The sequence below is a fragment of the Passer domesticus genome, chromosome 4 (assembly GCF_036417665.1).
Source record: "Passer domesticus isolate bPasDom1 chromosome 4, bPasDom1.hap1, whole genome shotgun sequence".
Taxonomy (NCBI): domain Eukaryota; kingdom Metazoa; phylum Chordata; class Aves; order Passeriformes; family Passeridae; genus Passer; species Passer domesticus.
The window spans coordinates 69,190,644-69,210,011 of record NC_087477.1 but is presented as its reverse complement, the minus strand read 5'-3'; the positions used below and the strand labels follow the sequence as shown (position 1 = coordinate 69,210,011).

The following is a 19,368-nucleotide window of genomic DNA, read 5'->3' as shown; positions in this document are numbered from 1 at the left end:
GTTGGTTTTGGGGGGTTTTTTGTTTGTTTTGTTTTTGTTTTGTTTTAATTCTATTTCGTATTGATCCACACTTAGTTTAAATTACCTTCAAATTATTGGTTAAATATATTTAGCCGTGCGTAGATTTGCAAAACCACGAAGTTACTTTGTTTTCTCACACGCAGAGCAGCTTTTGAGGTAATCACGCTTAAACGGTAAAATGTCAGCAGGGGAAAAGAAAGCCCAAACCCCTATGCTGTGAGGAGATTACTGTAAAGATAAGGCAGATATATATAAAATATATCGGTGTGCAGCCCGGTGTCTCTCTGTCTGTCTGTCCCTCAGTCGGTCTGTCCCGGCCGGGGCCCCGCCGCGCGCTCCCGGCCCCGCGCACGCGCAGCCCCGCGCAGGCGCGCTCGCTCTGCCCCGCTCCGCGCCGGGTCCCGCTCCGCGCCGGGCCGGGCCGGGCCGCGCTGCCGCCGCCATCGCCTTTCCCTCCCCGCTGCCGCCGCCGGAGGCTGCGGGTCCCGGCGGGCCGCGGGCGGAGCGCAGCAGCACCATGGCAGCACGGCCCAGCGACGCCCCCGAGACGGTGCGCGGTGAGTGACTCCCAGCGGCGGGGCGCGGCTCCGGCTGCCGGCCCCTCGCTGTGGAGCCCCCGCGCTGCTCTCGGGCCGCGGCTCCGCTCCGAGGCTCCCCCCGGCCGCACAGGGCAGCGCTGCTGCGGTCTGCTCCTCGCAGGGCTGGGGTCTGTGCTTGTCACCGCCGGGCCAGCTCGGGCTTCGAGCGGACGGGCAGCGCTGCACTCAAACGACGTGCTCCTGTCGCGTTCAAATATGGTTAGGTTATAAAAAGCCCTTGCGGTTTTTACATACGAGGGGAGAGCAATGGGTGCTGTCTGTCTTGACTTGACAAGGGTTTTGCACTGTCTCCCATGGTGTCCTTGCAGGTAAGCTCAGGAAGTGTGGGTGAGGTGAATGGACAGTGAGGTGGGTCAAGAGCTGGCTGAATGGCAGAGCTCAGAGGGTCATGGTCAGCAGAGTAGGAGGCCTCTGGTCTGTGGCATTCCCTGGGAATCAATAGTGAGTCCAGTCTTACTCAGTTTGTTTCTCAACGACCTGGACAGTGGGATAGAATGTACCCTCAGCAGATTCCTGGTGGTACAAACTGGGGGAGTGGCTGCTGCTCCTGAGAGCTGGGCTGCCATTCAGTGGGACCTTGATAGGCTGGAGCTGGGCAGAGGGAAACTTAGTGAGGTTGAACAAGGGCAAGTGTAGGGTCCTGCACGTGGGGAGGAATGACCCCAAGTGCCAGCACAGGCTGGGGACTGACCTACTAAAGAGCAGCTCTGCTGAAAAGGACCTGGGAGCCTTGGTGGATGACTAACTGTCCATGAGCCAGCAGTGCTCTTGTGCCAGGAGGGCCAGTGGTATCCTGGGGTGCATCAGGAATAGTGTGGCCAGCAGGTCCAGGGGGTGACCTTCTCCCTCTACTCAGCCCTAGTGAAGCCACTTCTGGAGTTCCGTGTCCAGCTGTGGGCTCCTCTGTACTAGGAAAGACATGGAGCTACTGGAGAAGGTCCAGTGGAGGGCCATGAAGATGCTGAGGGGTCTGGCCTATTTCTCTCACACAAAGAGACTCTGGGAGCTGTGCCTGTTTAGTCTGGAGAGGACCAAGAAGGGATCTCATTAGTGCAGGTGCCCGGAGGATGGTGCCAGGCTTTACAGTGGAGCCTAGCGACAGGACACAGAGCTGTGGTCATAAACTGAAAAGTTTCACTTCAACATGAGAAGGACTTTTTTTACATAGAGGGTGGCAGAGCACTGGAGAATGCTGCCTAGGGAGGTCGTGGAGTCTCCCGTTCTGGAGATATTCAAAACCCACCAGGACACATTCCTGTGGAAGCTGCTCTAGGTGACTGCCTTGCCATGGGGGTTGGACTGGTTGATCTCCAGAGGTGCCTTCCAGTCCTAATGGTACTGTAAACCACATAATTTGTGCTTGAAGTGTTTCTCATGGGTATGAAGATGTCTGGATTTATTGGCAGGTATTTTAATGTCGCACATTAAATACTCCTACAACATAAGAGGGTGTAAGAGAGTGATGTGGTGGTGGGAAACTGCTAGAACTGGGTGTCTAATCTTTCTGCATGGGTTTATGGTTTACCTAAATAGAATGCATAAAAGGTCTAAATAAGAGCAGAATATTTCAGTGGAATAAAAATCTAATGAAGTCTAAATATACTTGGTTTTTCATCAATGTCAAGTTTTACCAAAATAAAATGTCCTTAAACACATTTTACTGTCCTTAAACACATTTTAACAAAATATGGTACAGACAAATTTTTAAAGACATTTACAATTTAGGGGTGTTTCCAGCTCTTCAGTGTCTGCCTACATTTCTTTAGTAAGTTTTTTGAGTCTCACTGTACCAGCTTGTGCTAGGAAGTGCTATGCTGTTGACAGATAGAGTCCAAACAATTTTCAGAGTTGATTGCATGGGGAAATGGAGGCACCCTCTAGTGATGGTTATTTTCTTTTACAGAAGCATATTTTCCAAGAATAAACAGAACAGCTCAGCAGTACTCTTCAGAAAAAAAACTAGTCGCTAGTTTCCATATGTGATAAATGTTTTGTTTTCCTAAGTATTTTGCTCTGTTACTTCTGCTTCCAAAATACCTGTGATTTTGCAAGCTTCCTATGATCAAGGGAAAAGTACAGCATGTGATATTCTGGATAGACTGTGGCATTGGTTTACTTAATTGCAGTATAATTTGTCCACCTATTTGGTTGGGTTTTTTGAAGTTGCATCTCACATTTTGAGAGAGACTACACTTTGAGCTGAAGCCTTCATGTATCTATTCAAAACTTATTTCACTTCCCCTCACCTCTCGAGGATTCAGTTTCACAGATTTATAAATAAATGTCCATGCTTTACATGTTATAGTTTTGAATATGCTGACAACTGCTGTTAGCTGTTGTGTTGCCCAGTTATCAAGTGAAAGTAGATTTGAGATTCTCACTCCTTTGTTGGAGTGATGATCTGTGTATGAATTTCTGATTCTCATCTTCTTGCCAAGTGATAACTAACAATTCAAAAGTAAAATAATAATTTCACCTTGCAGTTTTCCAGGTGTCATTGAAAAGTTCTACATTGTCTGTTTGCTCCACTATCTGGTTTTGCTTTTATTTTAGTGCCTGTGATAATACATCACTTCTATTCTGAGGCCTTTTTAGTTTGTCATAGTTGTCACCATATTATGTTAAATTTGTGGTGTTAAAAGTATATACACCCCCACACTGCCTTTTTCAGGAAAAGAGAACTGTATTTTAAAACAAGTGGGAAGTAGATAATTTTTCTGGAATCATCAATTTGTCATGTCCATCAAATAGGTGGTTTATTTTCTTCTAGCATGGAATGATTATTATTCTTGGCCCACCATGGCAAGCTTTTCTTTAAACATGTCCGTCAGCTACTTCTTCACTTACTATTCAGCATGATTTCTGTATTAGTCTTTCAAACATTCAGTCAGTCTCTACTGTTTTTTTACTGCAATCTGTTTTCAGAAATTCAGTATTTTACTCTTAATTCAATTATATGTGTGCTTAATGCCTTTATATCTTTCTTAAATGGAATGACATGGCTGTATGTCAGTCCACTAGTTAGACTAGTAAATAAGAATTTCAAAAGAAGAATTGCTTTAAATAAAAAGTCTGTGTCTGGCAGTTATTGCCTTGTGAAGCCAGCACAGCTGCAGAGTTGCTGTAAATTTTTCTTCGTTTTTGGGCTTGTGTCTTACTATGCATTTATGCAGTTGCATCCATGAAAAATGCAGCAGTTTTTCTAGGATCTGTTCTGGAAGTTGCCATCCCCTGTTTTCATTCAGGTAACTGATGCTCGGTCACAGCATTGACATCTGTCTTGTAGTTGAGACACTCCCAGAAGTTCGAGTGCAGAGTCAGTGCAGAGAGCTTTGAAGCCACACTGACATCCAATGGCTTTGGCCCCCTCTGAGTGCAGATGAAATCAAGGGAAAACACTAGATGGCATTTTCAGGTTCTCAGGTTTAATTCCAGTTTGACTATCCAGCAAACTTGTTAGATCTGCCTGATGTAAAATACAGAGCCACTGTAGGAGCCAAAACATGGTGTGGATTTTTTTCAGCCTTCTGATGGTGATCCTGCAAAGTAATGTGTTCAGGGATATCAGTTTTACTTTCTTCACTTCCAAGATATATTTTGAAGTTGAGCACAACTTGGTTGGCTGTAGAGCCCGCTGTTCACAACAGAGCAAAAGTGTATGTCCAGAGAAATAAAGTAACTAAACCATTTTTTAATGTGGTTAAAATTTTTAATGTGGTAATTTTTTTTCAATGACAGTATCTCACAGTATTTGATGCAACAACCAAAGCCTTAAAATGGTTTTCATTATGTATAGAAAAGACCCTGTTGTCTCAAGGAACAGGTGAACTGTAAAGAATTCTGCATACAGAGCATAAGTTCTGATGCTTTATGAGGTGCTTGAAGTAGCAGCAGATTTTTTCTGCCCTAATTTTGTATGTTTACACTGTTCATCTAGCTTGTCTGGAAATGTTTACAGACAATTGTAAAGGATTTCAGATCATCTGATCTGTTGCTTTCTAGTTTGCATGTATCAGAATGGAATTGAAATGACACATTTGTTGCAATGAAATAGAATATGTTTTTGCATGCTAACTGAACAGAATTAAATGGTAGAAAAAATTCACATGAGGAAAATCTAAAGGTAACTCTAGACCAGCTTCTTCCTTGAAATATTTTTTTCTAAGTCTTGATACCTGAGTTTGGTGGGGTTTTTAGCTTGATTGAGTTTCTTTGAGGGTTGAAGTTTATCTGTTTGTTTGTTTTTGTTTTTTTAACTTAAAAGCTTGTGCTGGTGAAGGTTCCATAACTGTTTAAGGGACTCAGTTCCAGTGCTAGAATAAAAAGTTATATTTTTTTCCAGTGTATACCCACCTTTCATACTACAATTAAAGTTCATCATTTCCATCTCCAGCAGACAGAGCCTTTTTTATGTGTACTGCAATCTTTCATGAGCCTGAAGTTTCAGAAATTGCTAGTTTTTTCTCAATTCCAAAAACTTTCAAAGGCCATCTTTGAGAAACATGTGACTTCCTGAGAATTCTTGCTTGTGTTTTCTGTACACAGATAAACACTATTGCACCATTCAAATTATTAATAAATCTTTTAAAGGTGTTAGATTGAAGCAGATGCTAAAAATTTGTGCAAAAAAGGGGGTTAGCACTTTGTTCATTCCTTTGAAAGTTTCCAAATACAATGAAATTTTCTTTTCAACAAATACAGGTAATAAATTGTATAATTTGGAAATACTAGAATTCCCCCAAATCTCTTGGTGATTCTGAGTACAATCAGTGGTGGTGAGGTTTATCTTAATGTATTTTTCTTTTCTGAATGTTAGTGGACTAAAAGTTGCTTAAGCATTTCTCACAGTGGTTCATAGTATATAATGAAAGATAGATCTGTTATAGTTTCAAGACATTTAAATTATACTTTGTAAAGACTGGATTCCAAAAAAATGTTTCATTCATTCATATTTTCTCATCCAAATTCTTTCTGTTGGAATGTGGGACTCCAGTATAAATGGTTTTATTTTCCATAAATTTCTTTCAGAAAATACTTAATTTAAACACCTTACCATATTTTCTCTGTTTCAGAGTTGCCACCTGTTCCTTCTACATCAAGAACAAGCTTTGCAGAGCTTTCTGTTAGACAGCGAATGAGAGAGAAACTGAAAGCAGCAAGGGTGAGAATCCTTCAGAAATCCTGTTTGGTTGACCTCAGTCTTATAAGGAACACCCACTTCATTTTACTTGCCTTATGCTATGTGGATTTGAGTTGGGATATTTGCTTTTTATTTCTGAAGCTGAAAGAGTCCTCAGTTCATCAGTACAGTTACATTCTGTATTGCTGTTTTCTAAAGTCTATATTTAATTTGTTGATAGTAACATAAAAGGTATCATTGTTTTGTAATTCAGATGATACAATAATTACAAGTTCCTTCTGTGTTGTCAAAAATTTTCTTACACTATTTTGAAAGCAGTGAATTTCTTTGTGTGCTTGCTGTACAATTTAATAAGGTGCATTAATATATGGATCTGGAAAATCACTTAAGCTGATTTTATAATTAGAGATTCTGTCCCTAACACAAATACAAGTAAGTGTTGAGTTCCTGGGAATCATTGTAGCTTTGATCTATTTCTGTTTCTGTTACAGCTAAACATTTTTTTCATTTGTTTGCTTAGACAAAAGCTGAAATTTCTTTATCACAAGAAGACCCCAGTCCACAACCAAGGCGCTTAAAAGGCATCAGAGAAAAAAAAACAGGAGTCAGACTGGATAAAACGGTAAAAATGTGCATTCTATCTTGCTATTATTATCAAAAGAAAGTGAGTGTGAAACATGTAAAAAATCAAAGTCTGCACACTCTTGAAGATCAGTTTCATTTAACAAAATTATGCTGCTGTTTGAATTAGTAAGCAGAAGGGAACCATTCTGATTATTGTTTTTGTTGTATGTATTTAACAGTAATAAGTTGCTTACATTATAGTATGGACATCATGGGAAAATTCTGTCATTTAGAGGTTTATGACTTCTGTTGCTTAAGATGCCTTGAAGTATTTGAAATTTACTATAACAGGAGCTTTATATAAATAAAACTCCCACTGTAATAGAGCTTTATATAAATTTGAACAGTGCAATTGCTAAATGCTGGGTATTAACTTTGTCATTGTATTTTATTGTATTTCCTTGTTACCATTTTATATTGATTGGTTTTTTTGTATAAGCTTTTTTTTTTGTTATGAAATTAATTTTGTATTAAAAAAAACAAGAAAAGCTCTGCCTGTGCAGAATCACCACTCATGTTCTTCAGAATTCACAGAAAGATTGTGTGCCTGTAGAAAATGTGTTCCAAAGAATGCGTTATTCCCAGGAAATAACAGCATATAGCAGTAACACCTTTATATGGAATTCCAAACAATATGATTTAGCCTGGCTAAATCACTTGTCTAGGGGAGAATTGCCATTTCATGTATGTTGTGGGAAGACTCTTGGCAATGTTATCTTATAATAAGTAATTATGACAGCTTTCAGTTAAGTAGTGCTGTTTTAATATATTTGTATTAGGAAAATGCAGAAGTGATATTCTTTAATTATAGTTGTTTATTAATTTTATATCAAGTATATGTGAAACCTACATGTTGGTTTTGTCTCTTGTACTTATTTATACACAAGGCATTGTTTTTAAACAATGGCCATCAGATTGACAGAGTCTGACATTTTATTTTGATATTACTATTTTGAAATATAGGTGTAATACAGGTATACTTAAGAATTGTCTTCCTTTAATCTAACAATTCCAGCCACAAAGAGGAAGAACAGATAGAATGGAAGAACTGATAGAGTGGTAGATGTGTTTTTGTTGGTTAAGCCTGATGAAAATCACTTTGAAGCACTTAAATGAACTTGCTGAAGCAACCTCAGAGCCAGTGACCTTTCCAGTGATCTTAGTGTAGGACGCATAAGCCTGGAGAGGACTGGGAGTGGATAAACATGATACCTCTTTTCTTGTAAAGGCAGGGGTGTGTCACCCATGGAGTTAGAGAGTAGCCTAGCAATAATTGTTTGAAAGAATAAAATAAATAATCAAGTGTGTATTTCAGCACCCAAGCAACGACCACACGTGTTTTAAACAATACCAGAGAGGTTTTTCCTGAGTGCAGCAGGGGTTGTCTGAGAAGTGCCCTGATTCCCTTACCTGGGCTGCAGTCCCTGGCAGCAGCTCCCCTGGCATTGCTGCCCTGCTGGGGCTGTGTGCCCGAGGGCAGGGCTTCCATTGCTGCCTCCCCACTCTCCCTTTGGACATCAGCATGTGATTGTTCAGGAGTGCAGAAACAATGATCCCATCAGCAGTGAGGACAGCTACTGTCATTTATGCAGTGAACCATTTCTTCATACTCTACAGTCTATTTCTTGACCCAAAGGAATTAAGTAATAGTAAGATGTACCCTTGTAAAATAAATATGGAATCCATTTGTTAGCACAGTGGTGATGGTTTTTTTGTTGGGTTTTTTTTTCTGTAAAAATGCAATACCCAATAAATGTAGTCAATTGTTTGTATTTTTTATGGTTCACTGAATGTATGCTAAAACTTATGTATATGTTTTTATGCAGTCTGATGATGATAATTTCAGGGAGATGCCAGAGGGTGAATCACACTTACCATCAAAAGTAAAGTTTCGTGATTCTGTAAAAAAGCTTAAGCAAAAGTCAACAGTAAGTACCAATTCCTCCATTTCAATAATGAATATTAATTTAATTTAGCATTTATATGGCTTCACGATTCTGTTTGAAGAAGGAGACAGAATTCAGTCGTAAGCAGTGGAGCTTTTATTTAATTTAAAAATTCACAAGCAGTATATGCCAATAATTGATGTATATAAAAGGAACCGTCATCAAATGTAAGAATGGTTTTGGGTCATTTGATTAAAAAACCCAAAAAGCTCTAGTAAATCCTTCTGGACACTACAGGAGTTTCCAGGAAAAATGTGTCTTCTGTTTAAATCCTTTTTATTGAGTGCCACCAGTTGGCAGTTAAAGCATTTTACCAACTAGTATATTGATAGTTATTAGCAACAAAGTAGTAATGTTAATTCTTTTCTTAGGGGATTCTTCCTAATGCTGAAGGGTCTGGGATCCTTTAGAGGCAAAAGGCCATTAGAAATTTCTCTTCATATAATTTACCTGGGTATCTGCAGTGTGGCCAGAACTTAAACTTTGGTGTTCTGATTCACAAATGGTTTATATTTAAAACAATAAGAATGTTGAAATTCTTATTGTTTTAAATATAAAAACTTTTAAATATATTTAATATTGTTTGAAATTAATATTGTTTTTAATTTTAATTAAATTTAATATTGTTTTAAATATAAAAACTTTTTTAAACAAAACTTTGCAAGAAATATTGAATGAATATATAGAAATAGGGAAAGTTTCATGAATTGTTTACAAATTTCAGTTAACTTCAGTATTTGAATGAGTTATGTTTGAGATACAATAACAATTACCTTGTTATAAATGTTTGCTATTTCATATTATTAATAGGAACATTTATTCAATTTATTCACTTGCTCTAATTTTCTTAAAATACCATCATGCAGTATCTTTGTCTTCTTTTTTTAGTTCCAGAATGATTTTCCTTCTGAGGAAGAAGCATATAATTTCTTTACCTTCAATTTTGATGCTGTACCAGAGAAAATGAAAGCTGGAGCCAGGAAAAAGAATGGATTAAGTGAAGAAGAAGAGGTGGAGGAGGAATGTGTCGAAACTCATGAAGATGAACAAGAGGAGGATGAAATGGTGAGAACTATAGGATAAATGTTAATATTTTTTATTCAGACTTTGTTAATTTTATTAGTCTATATAAAACAGCATCTTTGCTTTCCTTAAAAATTTTCAAAGTGTACTTTCTTAAGAAACTTTCTTAAGAAACAGACAAACTAACAGAGATGTTTGCACTTAAACTATAGGATGACGACGTACGCCTAGTGAAAGATGATGATTTATTCATAGGGCAGACAGATGAAGACCTTGTAGTAGTGAAACCTGTTGATTGTGAAAACTACACTGAGCAAGTGAAAAGGGAAAAAGAATTTCTCTTCATTCCCAGCATGTTAGCAGGTATGAAGATTGTGCTTATCCATCTAGTTCCTGGATTTTTGCATAGCATGGCACCCTGTGATCTGCTGAGTAAATCTTGTGTTGACTACCTCTGGCAGCAGAGAGAGATGTTTAATTGCAGCTCTCTGACACTGCTCATCCAGTTGAGTCTGAAAAAGGCTGACAGATGGATTAACTGGAGGCATGCACACCTCAGCAGGTCATCACCTGCTGCACTGGCAAGTGTACTCAGGGCCCCTCAGTTGGTTTGGGGTAATTTCCTCACTGCTGTCTGTAGGAAGTGCAAGGTGCTAGCCCCTCTTCTGCTGTTATTTAATGTATACAGCATAGATCATATCTTTGACTTTTTTGCTTTATTCCCACAGTAATTCAAAGTCCCAAAAAATTGCTTTATAGTATCACTTGCTATTTGATATTTGAACTGGAAGAAATAGAAACAAGTCTCCCAGTGTATACTGGAATGGTACCAGTACAGCATGCAGTGCAATGTCATAACATTTGACATTGTATGCCTCTGTTTTTTCATGTCTTGTACTTTAGTTCTGACTACTTCCTGTGTGATCCAGTGTGTTCTGATTTAAGGGAAAACTTTTGTTGTAACCCTCAGTACAATCCTTCCCTGTTTTGAGATTGCTTCTTGAAAAGTGCTGAATCCATACGCACAATGAAACAGCCTTGCAGGCAGGTCTTCAGAACAAATTCCACCTGCTGTCATTTGGCTAACATAACTCTTTTATGCATGTTTTATATTTTGTATGAGACTAGCTTAAGCAAAGTATTTATTAACTGAAGGTCTGATTAGTCTGAAAGTTTCATTTTCCATTGGAAAGGCTTAGAAATGCTTCTCTAGTCAGTTGCTGCTCGAGGTTTTTTACACTGTTCTGCAAGTAACCATTAACACTAAAGTAACTTGAAGTATTTTTTGTAAAGAAATTTTTAGTTATTGGTTTGTTAGAATTGTGACACTTGATGGTACTAATATGAGAGATCTGTCTTGATTATGATAAGGACCTGTTTCAATTCTATATTTATTTCTTTTTTTCCTATTAGTAAAATACTTCTGACAGCATACTTAATATACAGTGCCGATCATTTCAAGAATTAACAAACTAAAACTACAGTTACAAGATATTTTACATGATTTTCTTCTTAATGTCTCATTAGTGCCTGCTTCTGAGAAGATGCCTAGAAATATGCAGCCCAGGTACCTTGAGGATGAAGGTCTTTACACTGGAGAAAGGCCCATTGTATCACAGTCTAATCAAAATATTTTAGAAAACAGAATACTCAGACAGGACCAAGTAAGTCACTGCTACCTTTTTAGTTGTAACTTTTATCAGTATATTTTTATATCTTTATAAGTATCTTATTTTTGTTATAGTTAAGTAAGTGGATGGTCATGCTAATATGGAGCTTTCATCTTCAAAATGTTTAGCAGCATCAGATGTTGGGAAATACATATTTTTTTAGGAGTCTGTTTTTAGTGTAAGCTAAAGTCAGAACATCAGAGTGGATCTTACAAAACTGTTGTCTTTTCTTGGCTCTGCTTGTAGCCTGCTGGGGAACAGATCACTGATCAGGCTGTAAGGCTGATTAAATATTGGTATATATTATCAGAGAGGTTTTAGAATCCTTTCAGATTTTTAAGTATTTCTTGAAGACTTGGAATAGACTTGGGAAAGTAGCTTGGATATATTTTGTCCACCTGTATTATCATCCTATACATGGTAAGATGTGTATTCAGTATAGACTTAAACTCCTGAGCAGTAGCTGCCCTTTATTTTTTTTTGTGTGATTCTGTGTATTCTTCATGTGCTTTTGCTAATCAGATTGGGAACATTTGGATCTAAAATTTTTGAATGGGCAGTTGGAACCCAGTTAGTTTTCTGCTTGACTTCATGGTGTTACCACATCAACATTTGGCTCAATGATCTGATATTGAAAGTAATAATAAATATAAATACAAGGTATCTAAAACAGGAATGGAACTAACAGGGTAGGGCAGCATCCTTGGACAGCTGCACTAATTTAAGCTGTATTTGAATCCAGGTAAAGGGAGGAGAGGGATGAATGAGGGCAATGGTGAACATGTGAAGCCGTGGATAGCAATTGCTGTGTCAAATACTTACTGGTCTGCTTTTATAGGTGTTGTTTAAGTAGTTCAGGTTTTGGTCTAGAAGATTTGAGAGGTGCTTTGATGAATCATCTGAGCTGCCATTTAGCTCTTGTGTAAAACAAGACTTAAAATTATTTCCATTTTAGTGATTTAAGAAAATAACATTTAAATAAGTGACGTATTGATTTTTTTTTTCAAATCTATCAAACTGAATGTTGAAGGAAAAATAAATCAATATAATCAAAGTTTGAGCAACATCTTGGTCTTTTAATTTCAAAACTTACCTCTGGTATATTTGCAGATTTCATTTTGGTGTATTAGGAAAGTTTTGGTTATTTCAGTCACAAACAATCCATAGTCACTTTTTATTCTGCATTTTTTGCAAGAATTATAATTTTTCAAGAAATTCCTTTATAAAGTAATAAACAATATATAATTTTGTTTTCTTTTGTAGGGGAAAGAATGGTTTGGTGATGATGGCAAAATCATAGCATTACCCAATCCAATTAAAAAGTATTCTACTAGGCCTCCAATCTTCTCACTTGAAGAGGGCATTGCACCAGAACTTGAAACAGTATATAGAAAGGTAAGCATATTTCATATATGTGATTCCTGAGATTCAGTGTCCCAGTTCTTCTGCACCAGAAACCCTGGTGACCTGAAGGGTTTTGTGCTAAGAACCATGACTATTGACTGTTTTTTGTGATTTCATATCTGTTCTTTAAATCAGTTCTACTTTATTAAGTTTCATTAAAACCATTCAGCAATCTTGAAGCAAGCTTTATTGTTCTGCTTGTTAGAAGTCTATTACTCTTTGGAAAAGCTGACTTTTAAGACTTTTAAATAGAGTGCTCATTTGGGACACACAAATGTTTCTGACTGTTGTTGTTGATACAAATTTAAATGTGGCCTTTCATTTGATGTTGGTGATAAATATGCAACCCACAGGCTGCATCCAGTAGCACAGATCTGTGCAGGATGCTTCTGCAGGCAGGAAAAATTTACTGTTTAGATCATGTAAAGATAGGCCAAGAGAGCTCATGTTTCAGGAACACCATGTTGACATGGACAGTAACATGGAAATACCTAAGTCACAGTGGTAAGACACTGAGCTTGTCCTTTATGGGCAGAAAAATGGTTGAAGCATAAGGAATTCAAAGTTGCCATTTTTATGATACATGGTATCTTTTGATGAGAAGCTGAATGTGGAAGGATCAGGTGGATTCAAGTGTGTTTCATGGCCATTTATATCAGTCCTATAAAAGAGTTAAATAACTCCTAAATAAGTTCCTATGCAGCAGCTAAATTTCCTCCAAATCCCACTTTTTCCTGTTCTCAGGAAGGGACTACAACAAACACTACATAGCTAACAATCTTTTACAGTACCATAATACCTCTGGTGAATGTCTTCTGAAGGATCCTAATAAGGGAGGGAGCAGGAGTAGCCAAGCTGGAAGCAGTGTTAATTCTCTTCTGATTTCATTAACTTGAGGCTGTAAGCCATGGGTGTCTTTTTGTTGCATGGATTGAATTAGGTTTTTTAAGCTTTGTTTCTGAAAGCTTTCATTTGCCTTCATTGCTCTGAGTTGCCCTGGTATTTGAATGGGGAAGCAATATATAAAATATTAGGAAATATAATATATTTCCTAATCTACACAATCTACAAGGAGAGCTCCTTGTGTTCCTAATCTACAAGGAGAACTGTTCTGTGAGAGTTGGACTCTATCTTAGAGCTCAGTTCTAAGAGGAAACAAAGCAGTACTAAACCAGTGTGTCAAAAGAGAACTAGCAGGCTCTGCTTTTTCTAATCCAGTGTCATTCTCTTCATTGCTTAGCAAAACCTTCAGTACAGGAAGATGACTTCTTATTTCAGCCTCACGTGGGCTATAAAAATTCTGTTGTGTAGAGTATCCATGGTGATTTGGTACCACCCACTTGTCAATAAAGCAAGAGGTTAAAACAGTTTAAGACTCAGCATTTAAATGTAGGTAATGCTAAATGGGTCCTTTCTGACAAAGAAAATACTTGAAAGATACTGTTATAAGAATCTCTAAATCCATTTTATTCTTTTTTTTTCTTTCAGGCAATAAAAATGACATCTACCAATCAGTATTTTGTTGGACCTGGAGATTTTCAGGGACTGTTTCAATTGGATATTGATATTTCTGGACTGATATTCACCCATCATCCCTGTTTTAGCCGTGAGCATGTGTTAGCAGCTAAACTGGCTCAGTTATATGATCAGTATTTAGCAAGAAAACAGAAGAATCTTACCAAACTTCTCACAGACAAGGTATTTCTGTTCTGTCTTTATACTTTGTTGAGACAATGACATGACAGTTTAAGGTAAAAACTGAACTTGTCAGAAGTTAAAAACCCAAATATTTGACTGAGTTGCTGTGTGTTCAGTGCAGAATTGCATTTTTTTAGATAAAGAATTTCTTTGGTCTTTGAATTTGAATTAACTCTGAAGTAAAAGGAATACAATAACATTTGCATAGTATTCCTTAGAGTATCCAAAATGTTTCCCAGTGAGTGACAGATTAGACATTACAGGATTGTGTACAGCAGCTCTGACAGGGAGACAGCAAAAGACATTATTCAGTGATGGAGGGAAGTTAGTGAAGTTTAGTTTCAGTTATCAAATCAAAGTAAAAGGAAGCAGTTTAATTTCACCAGATTGTACAAAAGTGGAACCTGTTTCCAGGTGTGTATCTGTGGCAGATGCTGTGTTGTGAATGCATACTGCTGCCACATTTACTGTGGGACTCTTGTGACATGGCAAAACCCAAGGCTGGATGCAGGCTCCTCTGTTGCTGTCTTGCTGGGTGAGCTTGACAGGGCTGCTCATCCCCTGTGTACCACCACTCTTCCTCTGTCTCTACATTGAAAGTAATGGCAGTGGTTTCCTCTGGTGTAAGCATGCACATGAACATTAGGCATTGTCAACACAATTCTGATGTCATCAGGGCACACAAGAACACTTGTCTGTCAAAAATTAGTTGGATTATTAAATATATATACATTCAGATTTCCATAAACTGAAGGTCATTATTTTATACATTAAAGAATTGTTATAAGGGAAAAATAATCATTGACAAGCTCATTTTTAGATTAATGTAATGAGGGTCAGTAGGTGGTGTACAGATATTTCTGAATTTTTATATAAAGCATTAGATAATAGTTCTGATGATGGACAGATGTTTCATATGGTGTCTCAAAATAATTCCTTGGTATACTTTGTTCTGTTAGTACTTTTGAAGGGTTTGCCTTAGTGCTGTGTGTAGCAGAATATTTGAGTTATCCATGTCTTCATTATAGGAACCTATAAAGCCATAGAATCATTAAGGTTGGAAAAGACCTCTAATACCATCAAGTTCAGCCATTAACCCAGCACTGCCACATCCATCACTAACCCACGAACCCCCAAGTGCCAGTCTGCACATCTTTTAAATACCTCCAGGGATGGTGGGTGTCTCTGCACAGCCTGTTGCAGCTTCACAAAACTTTCAGTGAAGAAACTTTTTTCCCCAAGATCCAATCTAACCTCCCTGGGATGTGAAGCCATTTCCTCTTGTCCTGTCACTCGTTACTTGACGGAAGAGACCAAGATCTGTCTACACCCTCCTTTCAGGGATGGTTTAACCTGGAGATGCTCATGGGGGACCCTACTGCTCTCTACAACTGCCTGAAAGGAGGCTGTAGCCAGGTGAGGGTCAGTCTCTTATCCCAGGCAACCAGAGGCAAGTCAAGAGGATTGACTGGCCAAAAGCTGTGCCATTTTCAACCTTAATGATTCTGTGATTCTATTCTATGATTCTGAGATTTTCTAATCCACCAAGGATTACCTTTAGTAGCCCTTCATAGTCCCAAGAAAGGCTTTTGTGAAAGTTGGGGGTTTTTGCTGACTTTAGGTCTTTTTCCACTTACAGCTTTGATTCCTGAGTTTTCAGAATGCTCCCTAGATCTGTCTTCCCCTGATTAGATCTGCTGCAGTGATAAAAGTTAGTAAATCTCCCTCCTGTATCCAGGGATCCTAATTAAATTGTCACGCTGAGGAATCACCTCAAACATGGCAAAACCCTGTAAATGCCGAATCAGGATAGTTCGGGTTTTTCTGTCATTAGTAATTAGTTCTTTCCTTTCAAAGTGCAGTGCTCTGCATACCTTGTTAAGCCATCTGTTAAATGCTTTTTTCTTTGTTCAAGCTGCATGCTTTGAGGAGTGCAGTGCACTCTAGTATGGAAGGTGCTGGTGATGGTGTTCCTGTGGCTCAACAAAGCATACCTGAATACAAAATGGAGATCAGGTGAGTATAAATTCATTAAATTGTTGGTTTTTAAAATTGTATTCCTTTTTTCCTTTACATGTTGGTATAGAATATGATTCATATTAGACATTTAAATTCTACTATAAACAGCTCTAGAAGAATTTTGAGGATTTAAGAGTTTTCATTGAGAAGTTGCATAAAACATTATGAAGAAAATACAGTTTAGGCTGAAATTTTCATTCAAAAGTGGTCTAATTTGATTATGTTTATTAATTTCTTAGTAGCTATTTACTGGTATGTTTTGTGTAATTAAATATAATTGAAGTTTCAGCAGACTTCAGCTGGATGCACAAAGTTTTTACAATGCAATAAGGTAATTTTTTGAACAGACAAACCCCGTAGTTTTTTCCATCCTCTTCTTCATTACATGAATGTTCTTGATTTCCTTCCCATTCTAAGGTATTTTGGCCATGCTTTTGACATTGGGTTAATACAAATAAAGTGGTAGAATTTTGTTTTACAAGATTACAGTTATTGTTCTTGGAGAAAAGCTGGGTAGTAAAAATATACTACAGTTTTTGGCTCGGTAGTAACAGTTTGTATTATTTTTGGCAAATGGACAGTGATGAACTGTAAGTGTTAGCAGTATGATAAAAACGAAGTTATTTTGGATATCCATGCTGAACAGCCTTTTAACTAGTAGATAACAAAAGTCTGAAAGTTTTCCACAATCTAAGACTAGGCAGTAAGGTATTCATTGAAGGAAACAGAACTATAAATTGATATGATGGGTCATATTACACACAATATGAAGAAGAAAAATGTTTTTAATAACAACTCTACTTTCAGCCTTGAAATTTACATCTGCTAAACTTACACATCTACACACTCCTCTTAGAGAGAACATAAAGTAGTCTATAATTTATTATTTTATGCTGAAAGAAAAAGAATTCCTTCAATTGAAAATGGAATGGCTTTTATCAGTATCTTATTAACATATCTGCTAGGGGACGAGGAGCAGGAGGTGTGCAGTTACCATACTGTACCTTGGAGACAGGAGCTCTCACTAGGGAAAGCATGGGAATGGTGATGGGAAAATTCACTGTGGGAATGAGATTCTTGGGTTTTGGCACCTGAGGCTTGCTTGATGGTGAACTCCAGTAAGAAAGAATACATCTTCTGTGTATATGATGTGTTTTTCTATATCTTGAGTGCTTTAGTTTTATGCTATTGTGAATCTGGAGAAACTCAGCTGAAATCATTGAGATCAGTGTTGCTTAAGTAACATGAGATGAGTTTGGCTGGTATTATTCTAGAGCTTTTCATATCTGTAATTCATTTTGGCTACAGCTTTGTTACTGGAAGCTGTTACACATGTGAAGCTCAGATGGGCTCAGGAATTTTTGCTGTCATGGTATTCAGTACTAACTTGGACTACTTGTGTTGGTAAAATCATCTGAGCTGCCTTGTCTCTCTTTTAATGTTGCATTTCCCTGATGGTCAATGTAGAACACTCGAGAGAAGTTACAGACATGTAGCATGGAAAATAATCTAATTGTTTTCTCCACCCTGCAATAACATAACAGATGTATACCCTTTGCTTTCTGGAGATCAAAGCTGTAATTTTCCATTGGCTTGAGGAAGAAACGTCACCTGAATACAGAAAACCTTTTCAGATTAGGAAATTCATCTTCACTTCCTGAAGTAGGAATGCTGTGGATTCTATGTTTCAGGTTCATGTGGGTAATGTATTTTAGCAGAGATGATTCTCTGCTGAAAGGTCCTGCTTCCAAATCCCATACATTAGATAAGTGTGGTTACTGATCTCTATGTTCCTCATGCCTTTAAGTTTCAACTTCTGGCATCATCTGGTAGACAAAAAAGAAAAAGTTGCTACATGGATAAGTAATATGCAGACTGCTAGCTAATGAAGTGGAGAAGTTACTCATATGACTTTCTGAAGTCTGCATTTCTTCTTTGTTTATTGTTTTCCCTAAATTGGCTTATGCTGTTAAATGATGTATTATGTCTTTCTTCTCTCAGCTCTAACTCCATCTGTTTTCCACATTCTCTGAATATTACAAGTAGCAATGTGTTAGTTTATATTGGTTTATTTTTTAATCACAGACTTCGTTTTGTACCAGGATAATAGTGAAACAGCTTGTGCTTGTGCTGCATGGACATTTACATTGGAAGTGTGTGGTGGTCATTAAAAGTGCTAATGAATAGCCTTTTTCCAAAGAGATCAGAGGGTGGAAATGTGAAATACCAATTCTGAGACCAAAAAAAAGGCTATGTTAATTTTGTTTGTATTAAGAATCTTGAAGGTCTGTCAAAGGACTTATTACGTTACTTCATCTCTTCAGGTCCTTCTTAATGAAACTAGAAGCATATGAATTTTAAAACATCTTTCATAATGTACACATGTAATGAGCATTACTTCATAGCAGCAGTGTAGATTTCCCGGGCTGATGTTTACATGAATTTACTTTAAAATGTTTTTAATTATGTACAGCTGTAATAAGCATTTCCGAAAACTGTGAGATCTGTAAAGAACAGACTTAATTGAAGTCAGATTGTTCCAAATGAAAGAGACTGGAATATAGGAGGAAATAAAATCCTGCAATCTTCAAGTCTAGGTTTTATGTTCCTTGGATGTAAACCACTGCAGCCATCAATCACCCTGAAACCCCTATCACTTGGCTTTTGGTATCCCAAGTTTTCAATCTGTTCCACTGAGTGAGACAGTTCTGATTGATCTCGTGCTATGCATGTATATTTCTAGACAAACCAGAAGACTTCGTGATGCTGAACAAGAAAAAGACAGAATACTGCTTAAGACCATTATCAAAGTTTGGAAACAAATTAAATCCCTCCGGGACTTTCAGAAGTTTACTAACACACCCATGAAACTTTATTTGAGGAAGTATGTCTTGATAATTTGATACTTTTTGTACTTTATTTGCTAGCAGTGGGGTTGTAATAAGATTAGTTAATTTAGAAACTTAGAATTTTGGTATGCAGAAGTAAGACTTTGAGCAGTTGCAGGCACTTTTAGCCAGCCACTATTCCTTTTGAGTTTGGGAAAGAGGGAAGGTTTAAATAAGTAATAACTTAAAAACTAGCAGAAAGGAATTTCTACAGACTAATGAGTAAATAAAGTTACTATCTGGAATTGATATAATTATCTGCTATCAACACTTAAGAGTATCTATGCTAGTCTTTTTAAATAAAACATACTTTTGATATAATGAAGTTAATTCATG

The 19,368-nt window shown here is 37.5% G+C and overlaps 1 protein-coding gene across 4 annotated transcripts in view; it reads left to right on the top strand.

Moving 5' to 3' along the window:
* The first annotated feature begins 399 nt into the window (after positions 1 to 399).
* Positions 400 to 19,368, top strand: part of CC2D2A (coiled-coil and C2 domain containing 2A) — a 52,611-nt gene continuing 33,642 nt past the window's right edge. The window contains exons 1-11 of one of the 4 annotated variants that reach the window (XM_064418614.1): positions 400 to 578; positions 5,693 to 5,781; positions 6,281 to 6,382; positions 8,211 to 8,312; positions 9,219 to 9,395; positions 9,566 to 9,716; positions 10,881 to 11,017; positions 12,287 to 12,418; positions 13,916 to 14,125; positions 16,041 to 16,141; positions 18,888 to 19,028. In XM_064418614.1, coding sequence (XP_064274684.1) covers positions 539 to 578; positions 5,693 to 5,781; positions 6,281 to 6,382; positions 8,211 to 8,312; positions 9,219 to 9,395; positions 9,566 to 9,716; positions 10,881 to 11,017; positions 12,287 to 12,418; positions 13,916 to 14,125; positions 16,041 to 16,141; positions 18,888 to 19,028 — 1,382 coding nt within the window. In that variant the 5' untranslated portion in view covers positions 400 to 538. Of the gene's footprint in view, positions 579 to 781; positions 929 to 985; positions 1,956 to 5,692; positions 5,782 to 6,280; positions 6,383 to 8,210; positions 8,313 to 9,218; positions 9,396 to 9,565; positions 9,717 to 10,880; positions 11,018 to 12,286; positions 12,419 to 13,915; positions 14,126 to 16,040; positions 16,142 to 18,887; positions 19,029 to 19,368 lie in introns of those variants that run through there. The other 3 variants (XM_064418615.1, XM_064418617.1, XM_064418616.1) reach the window with 3 other exon arrangements.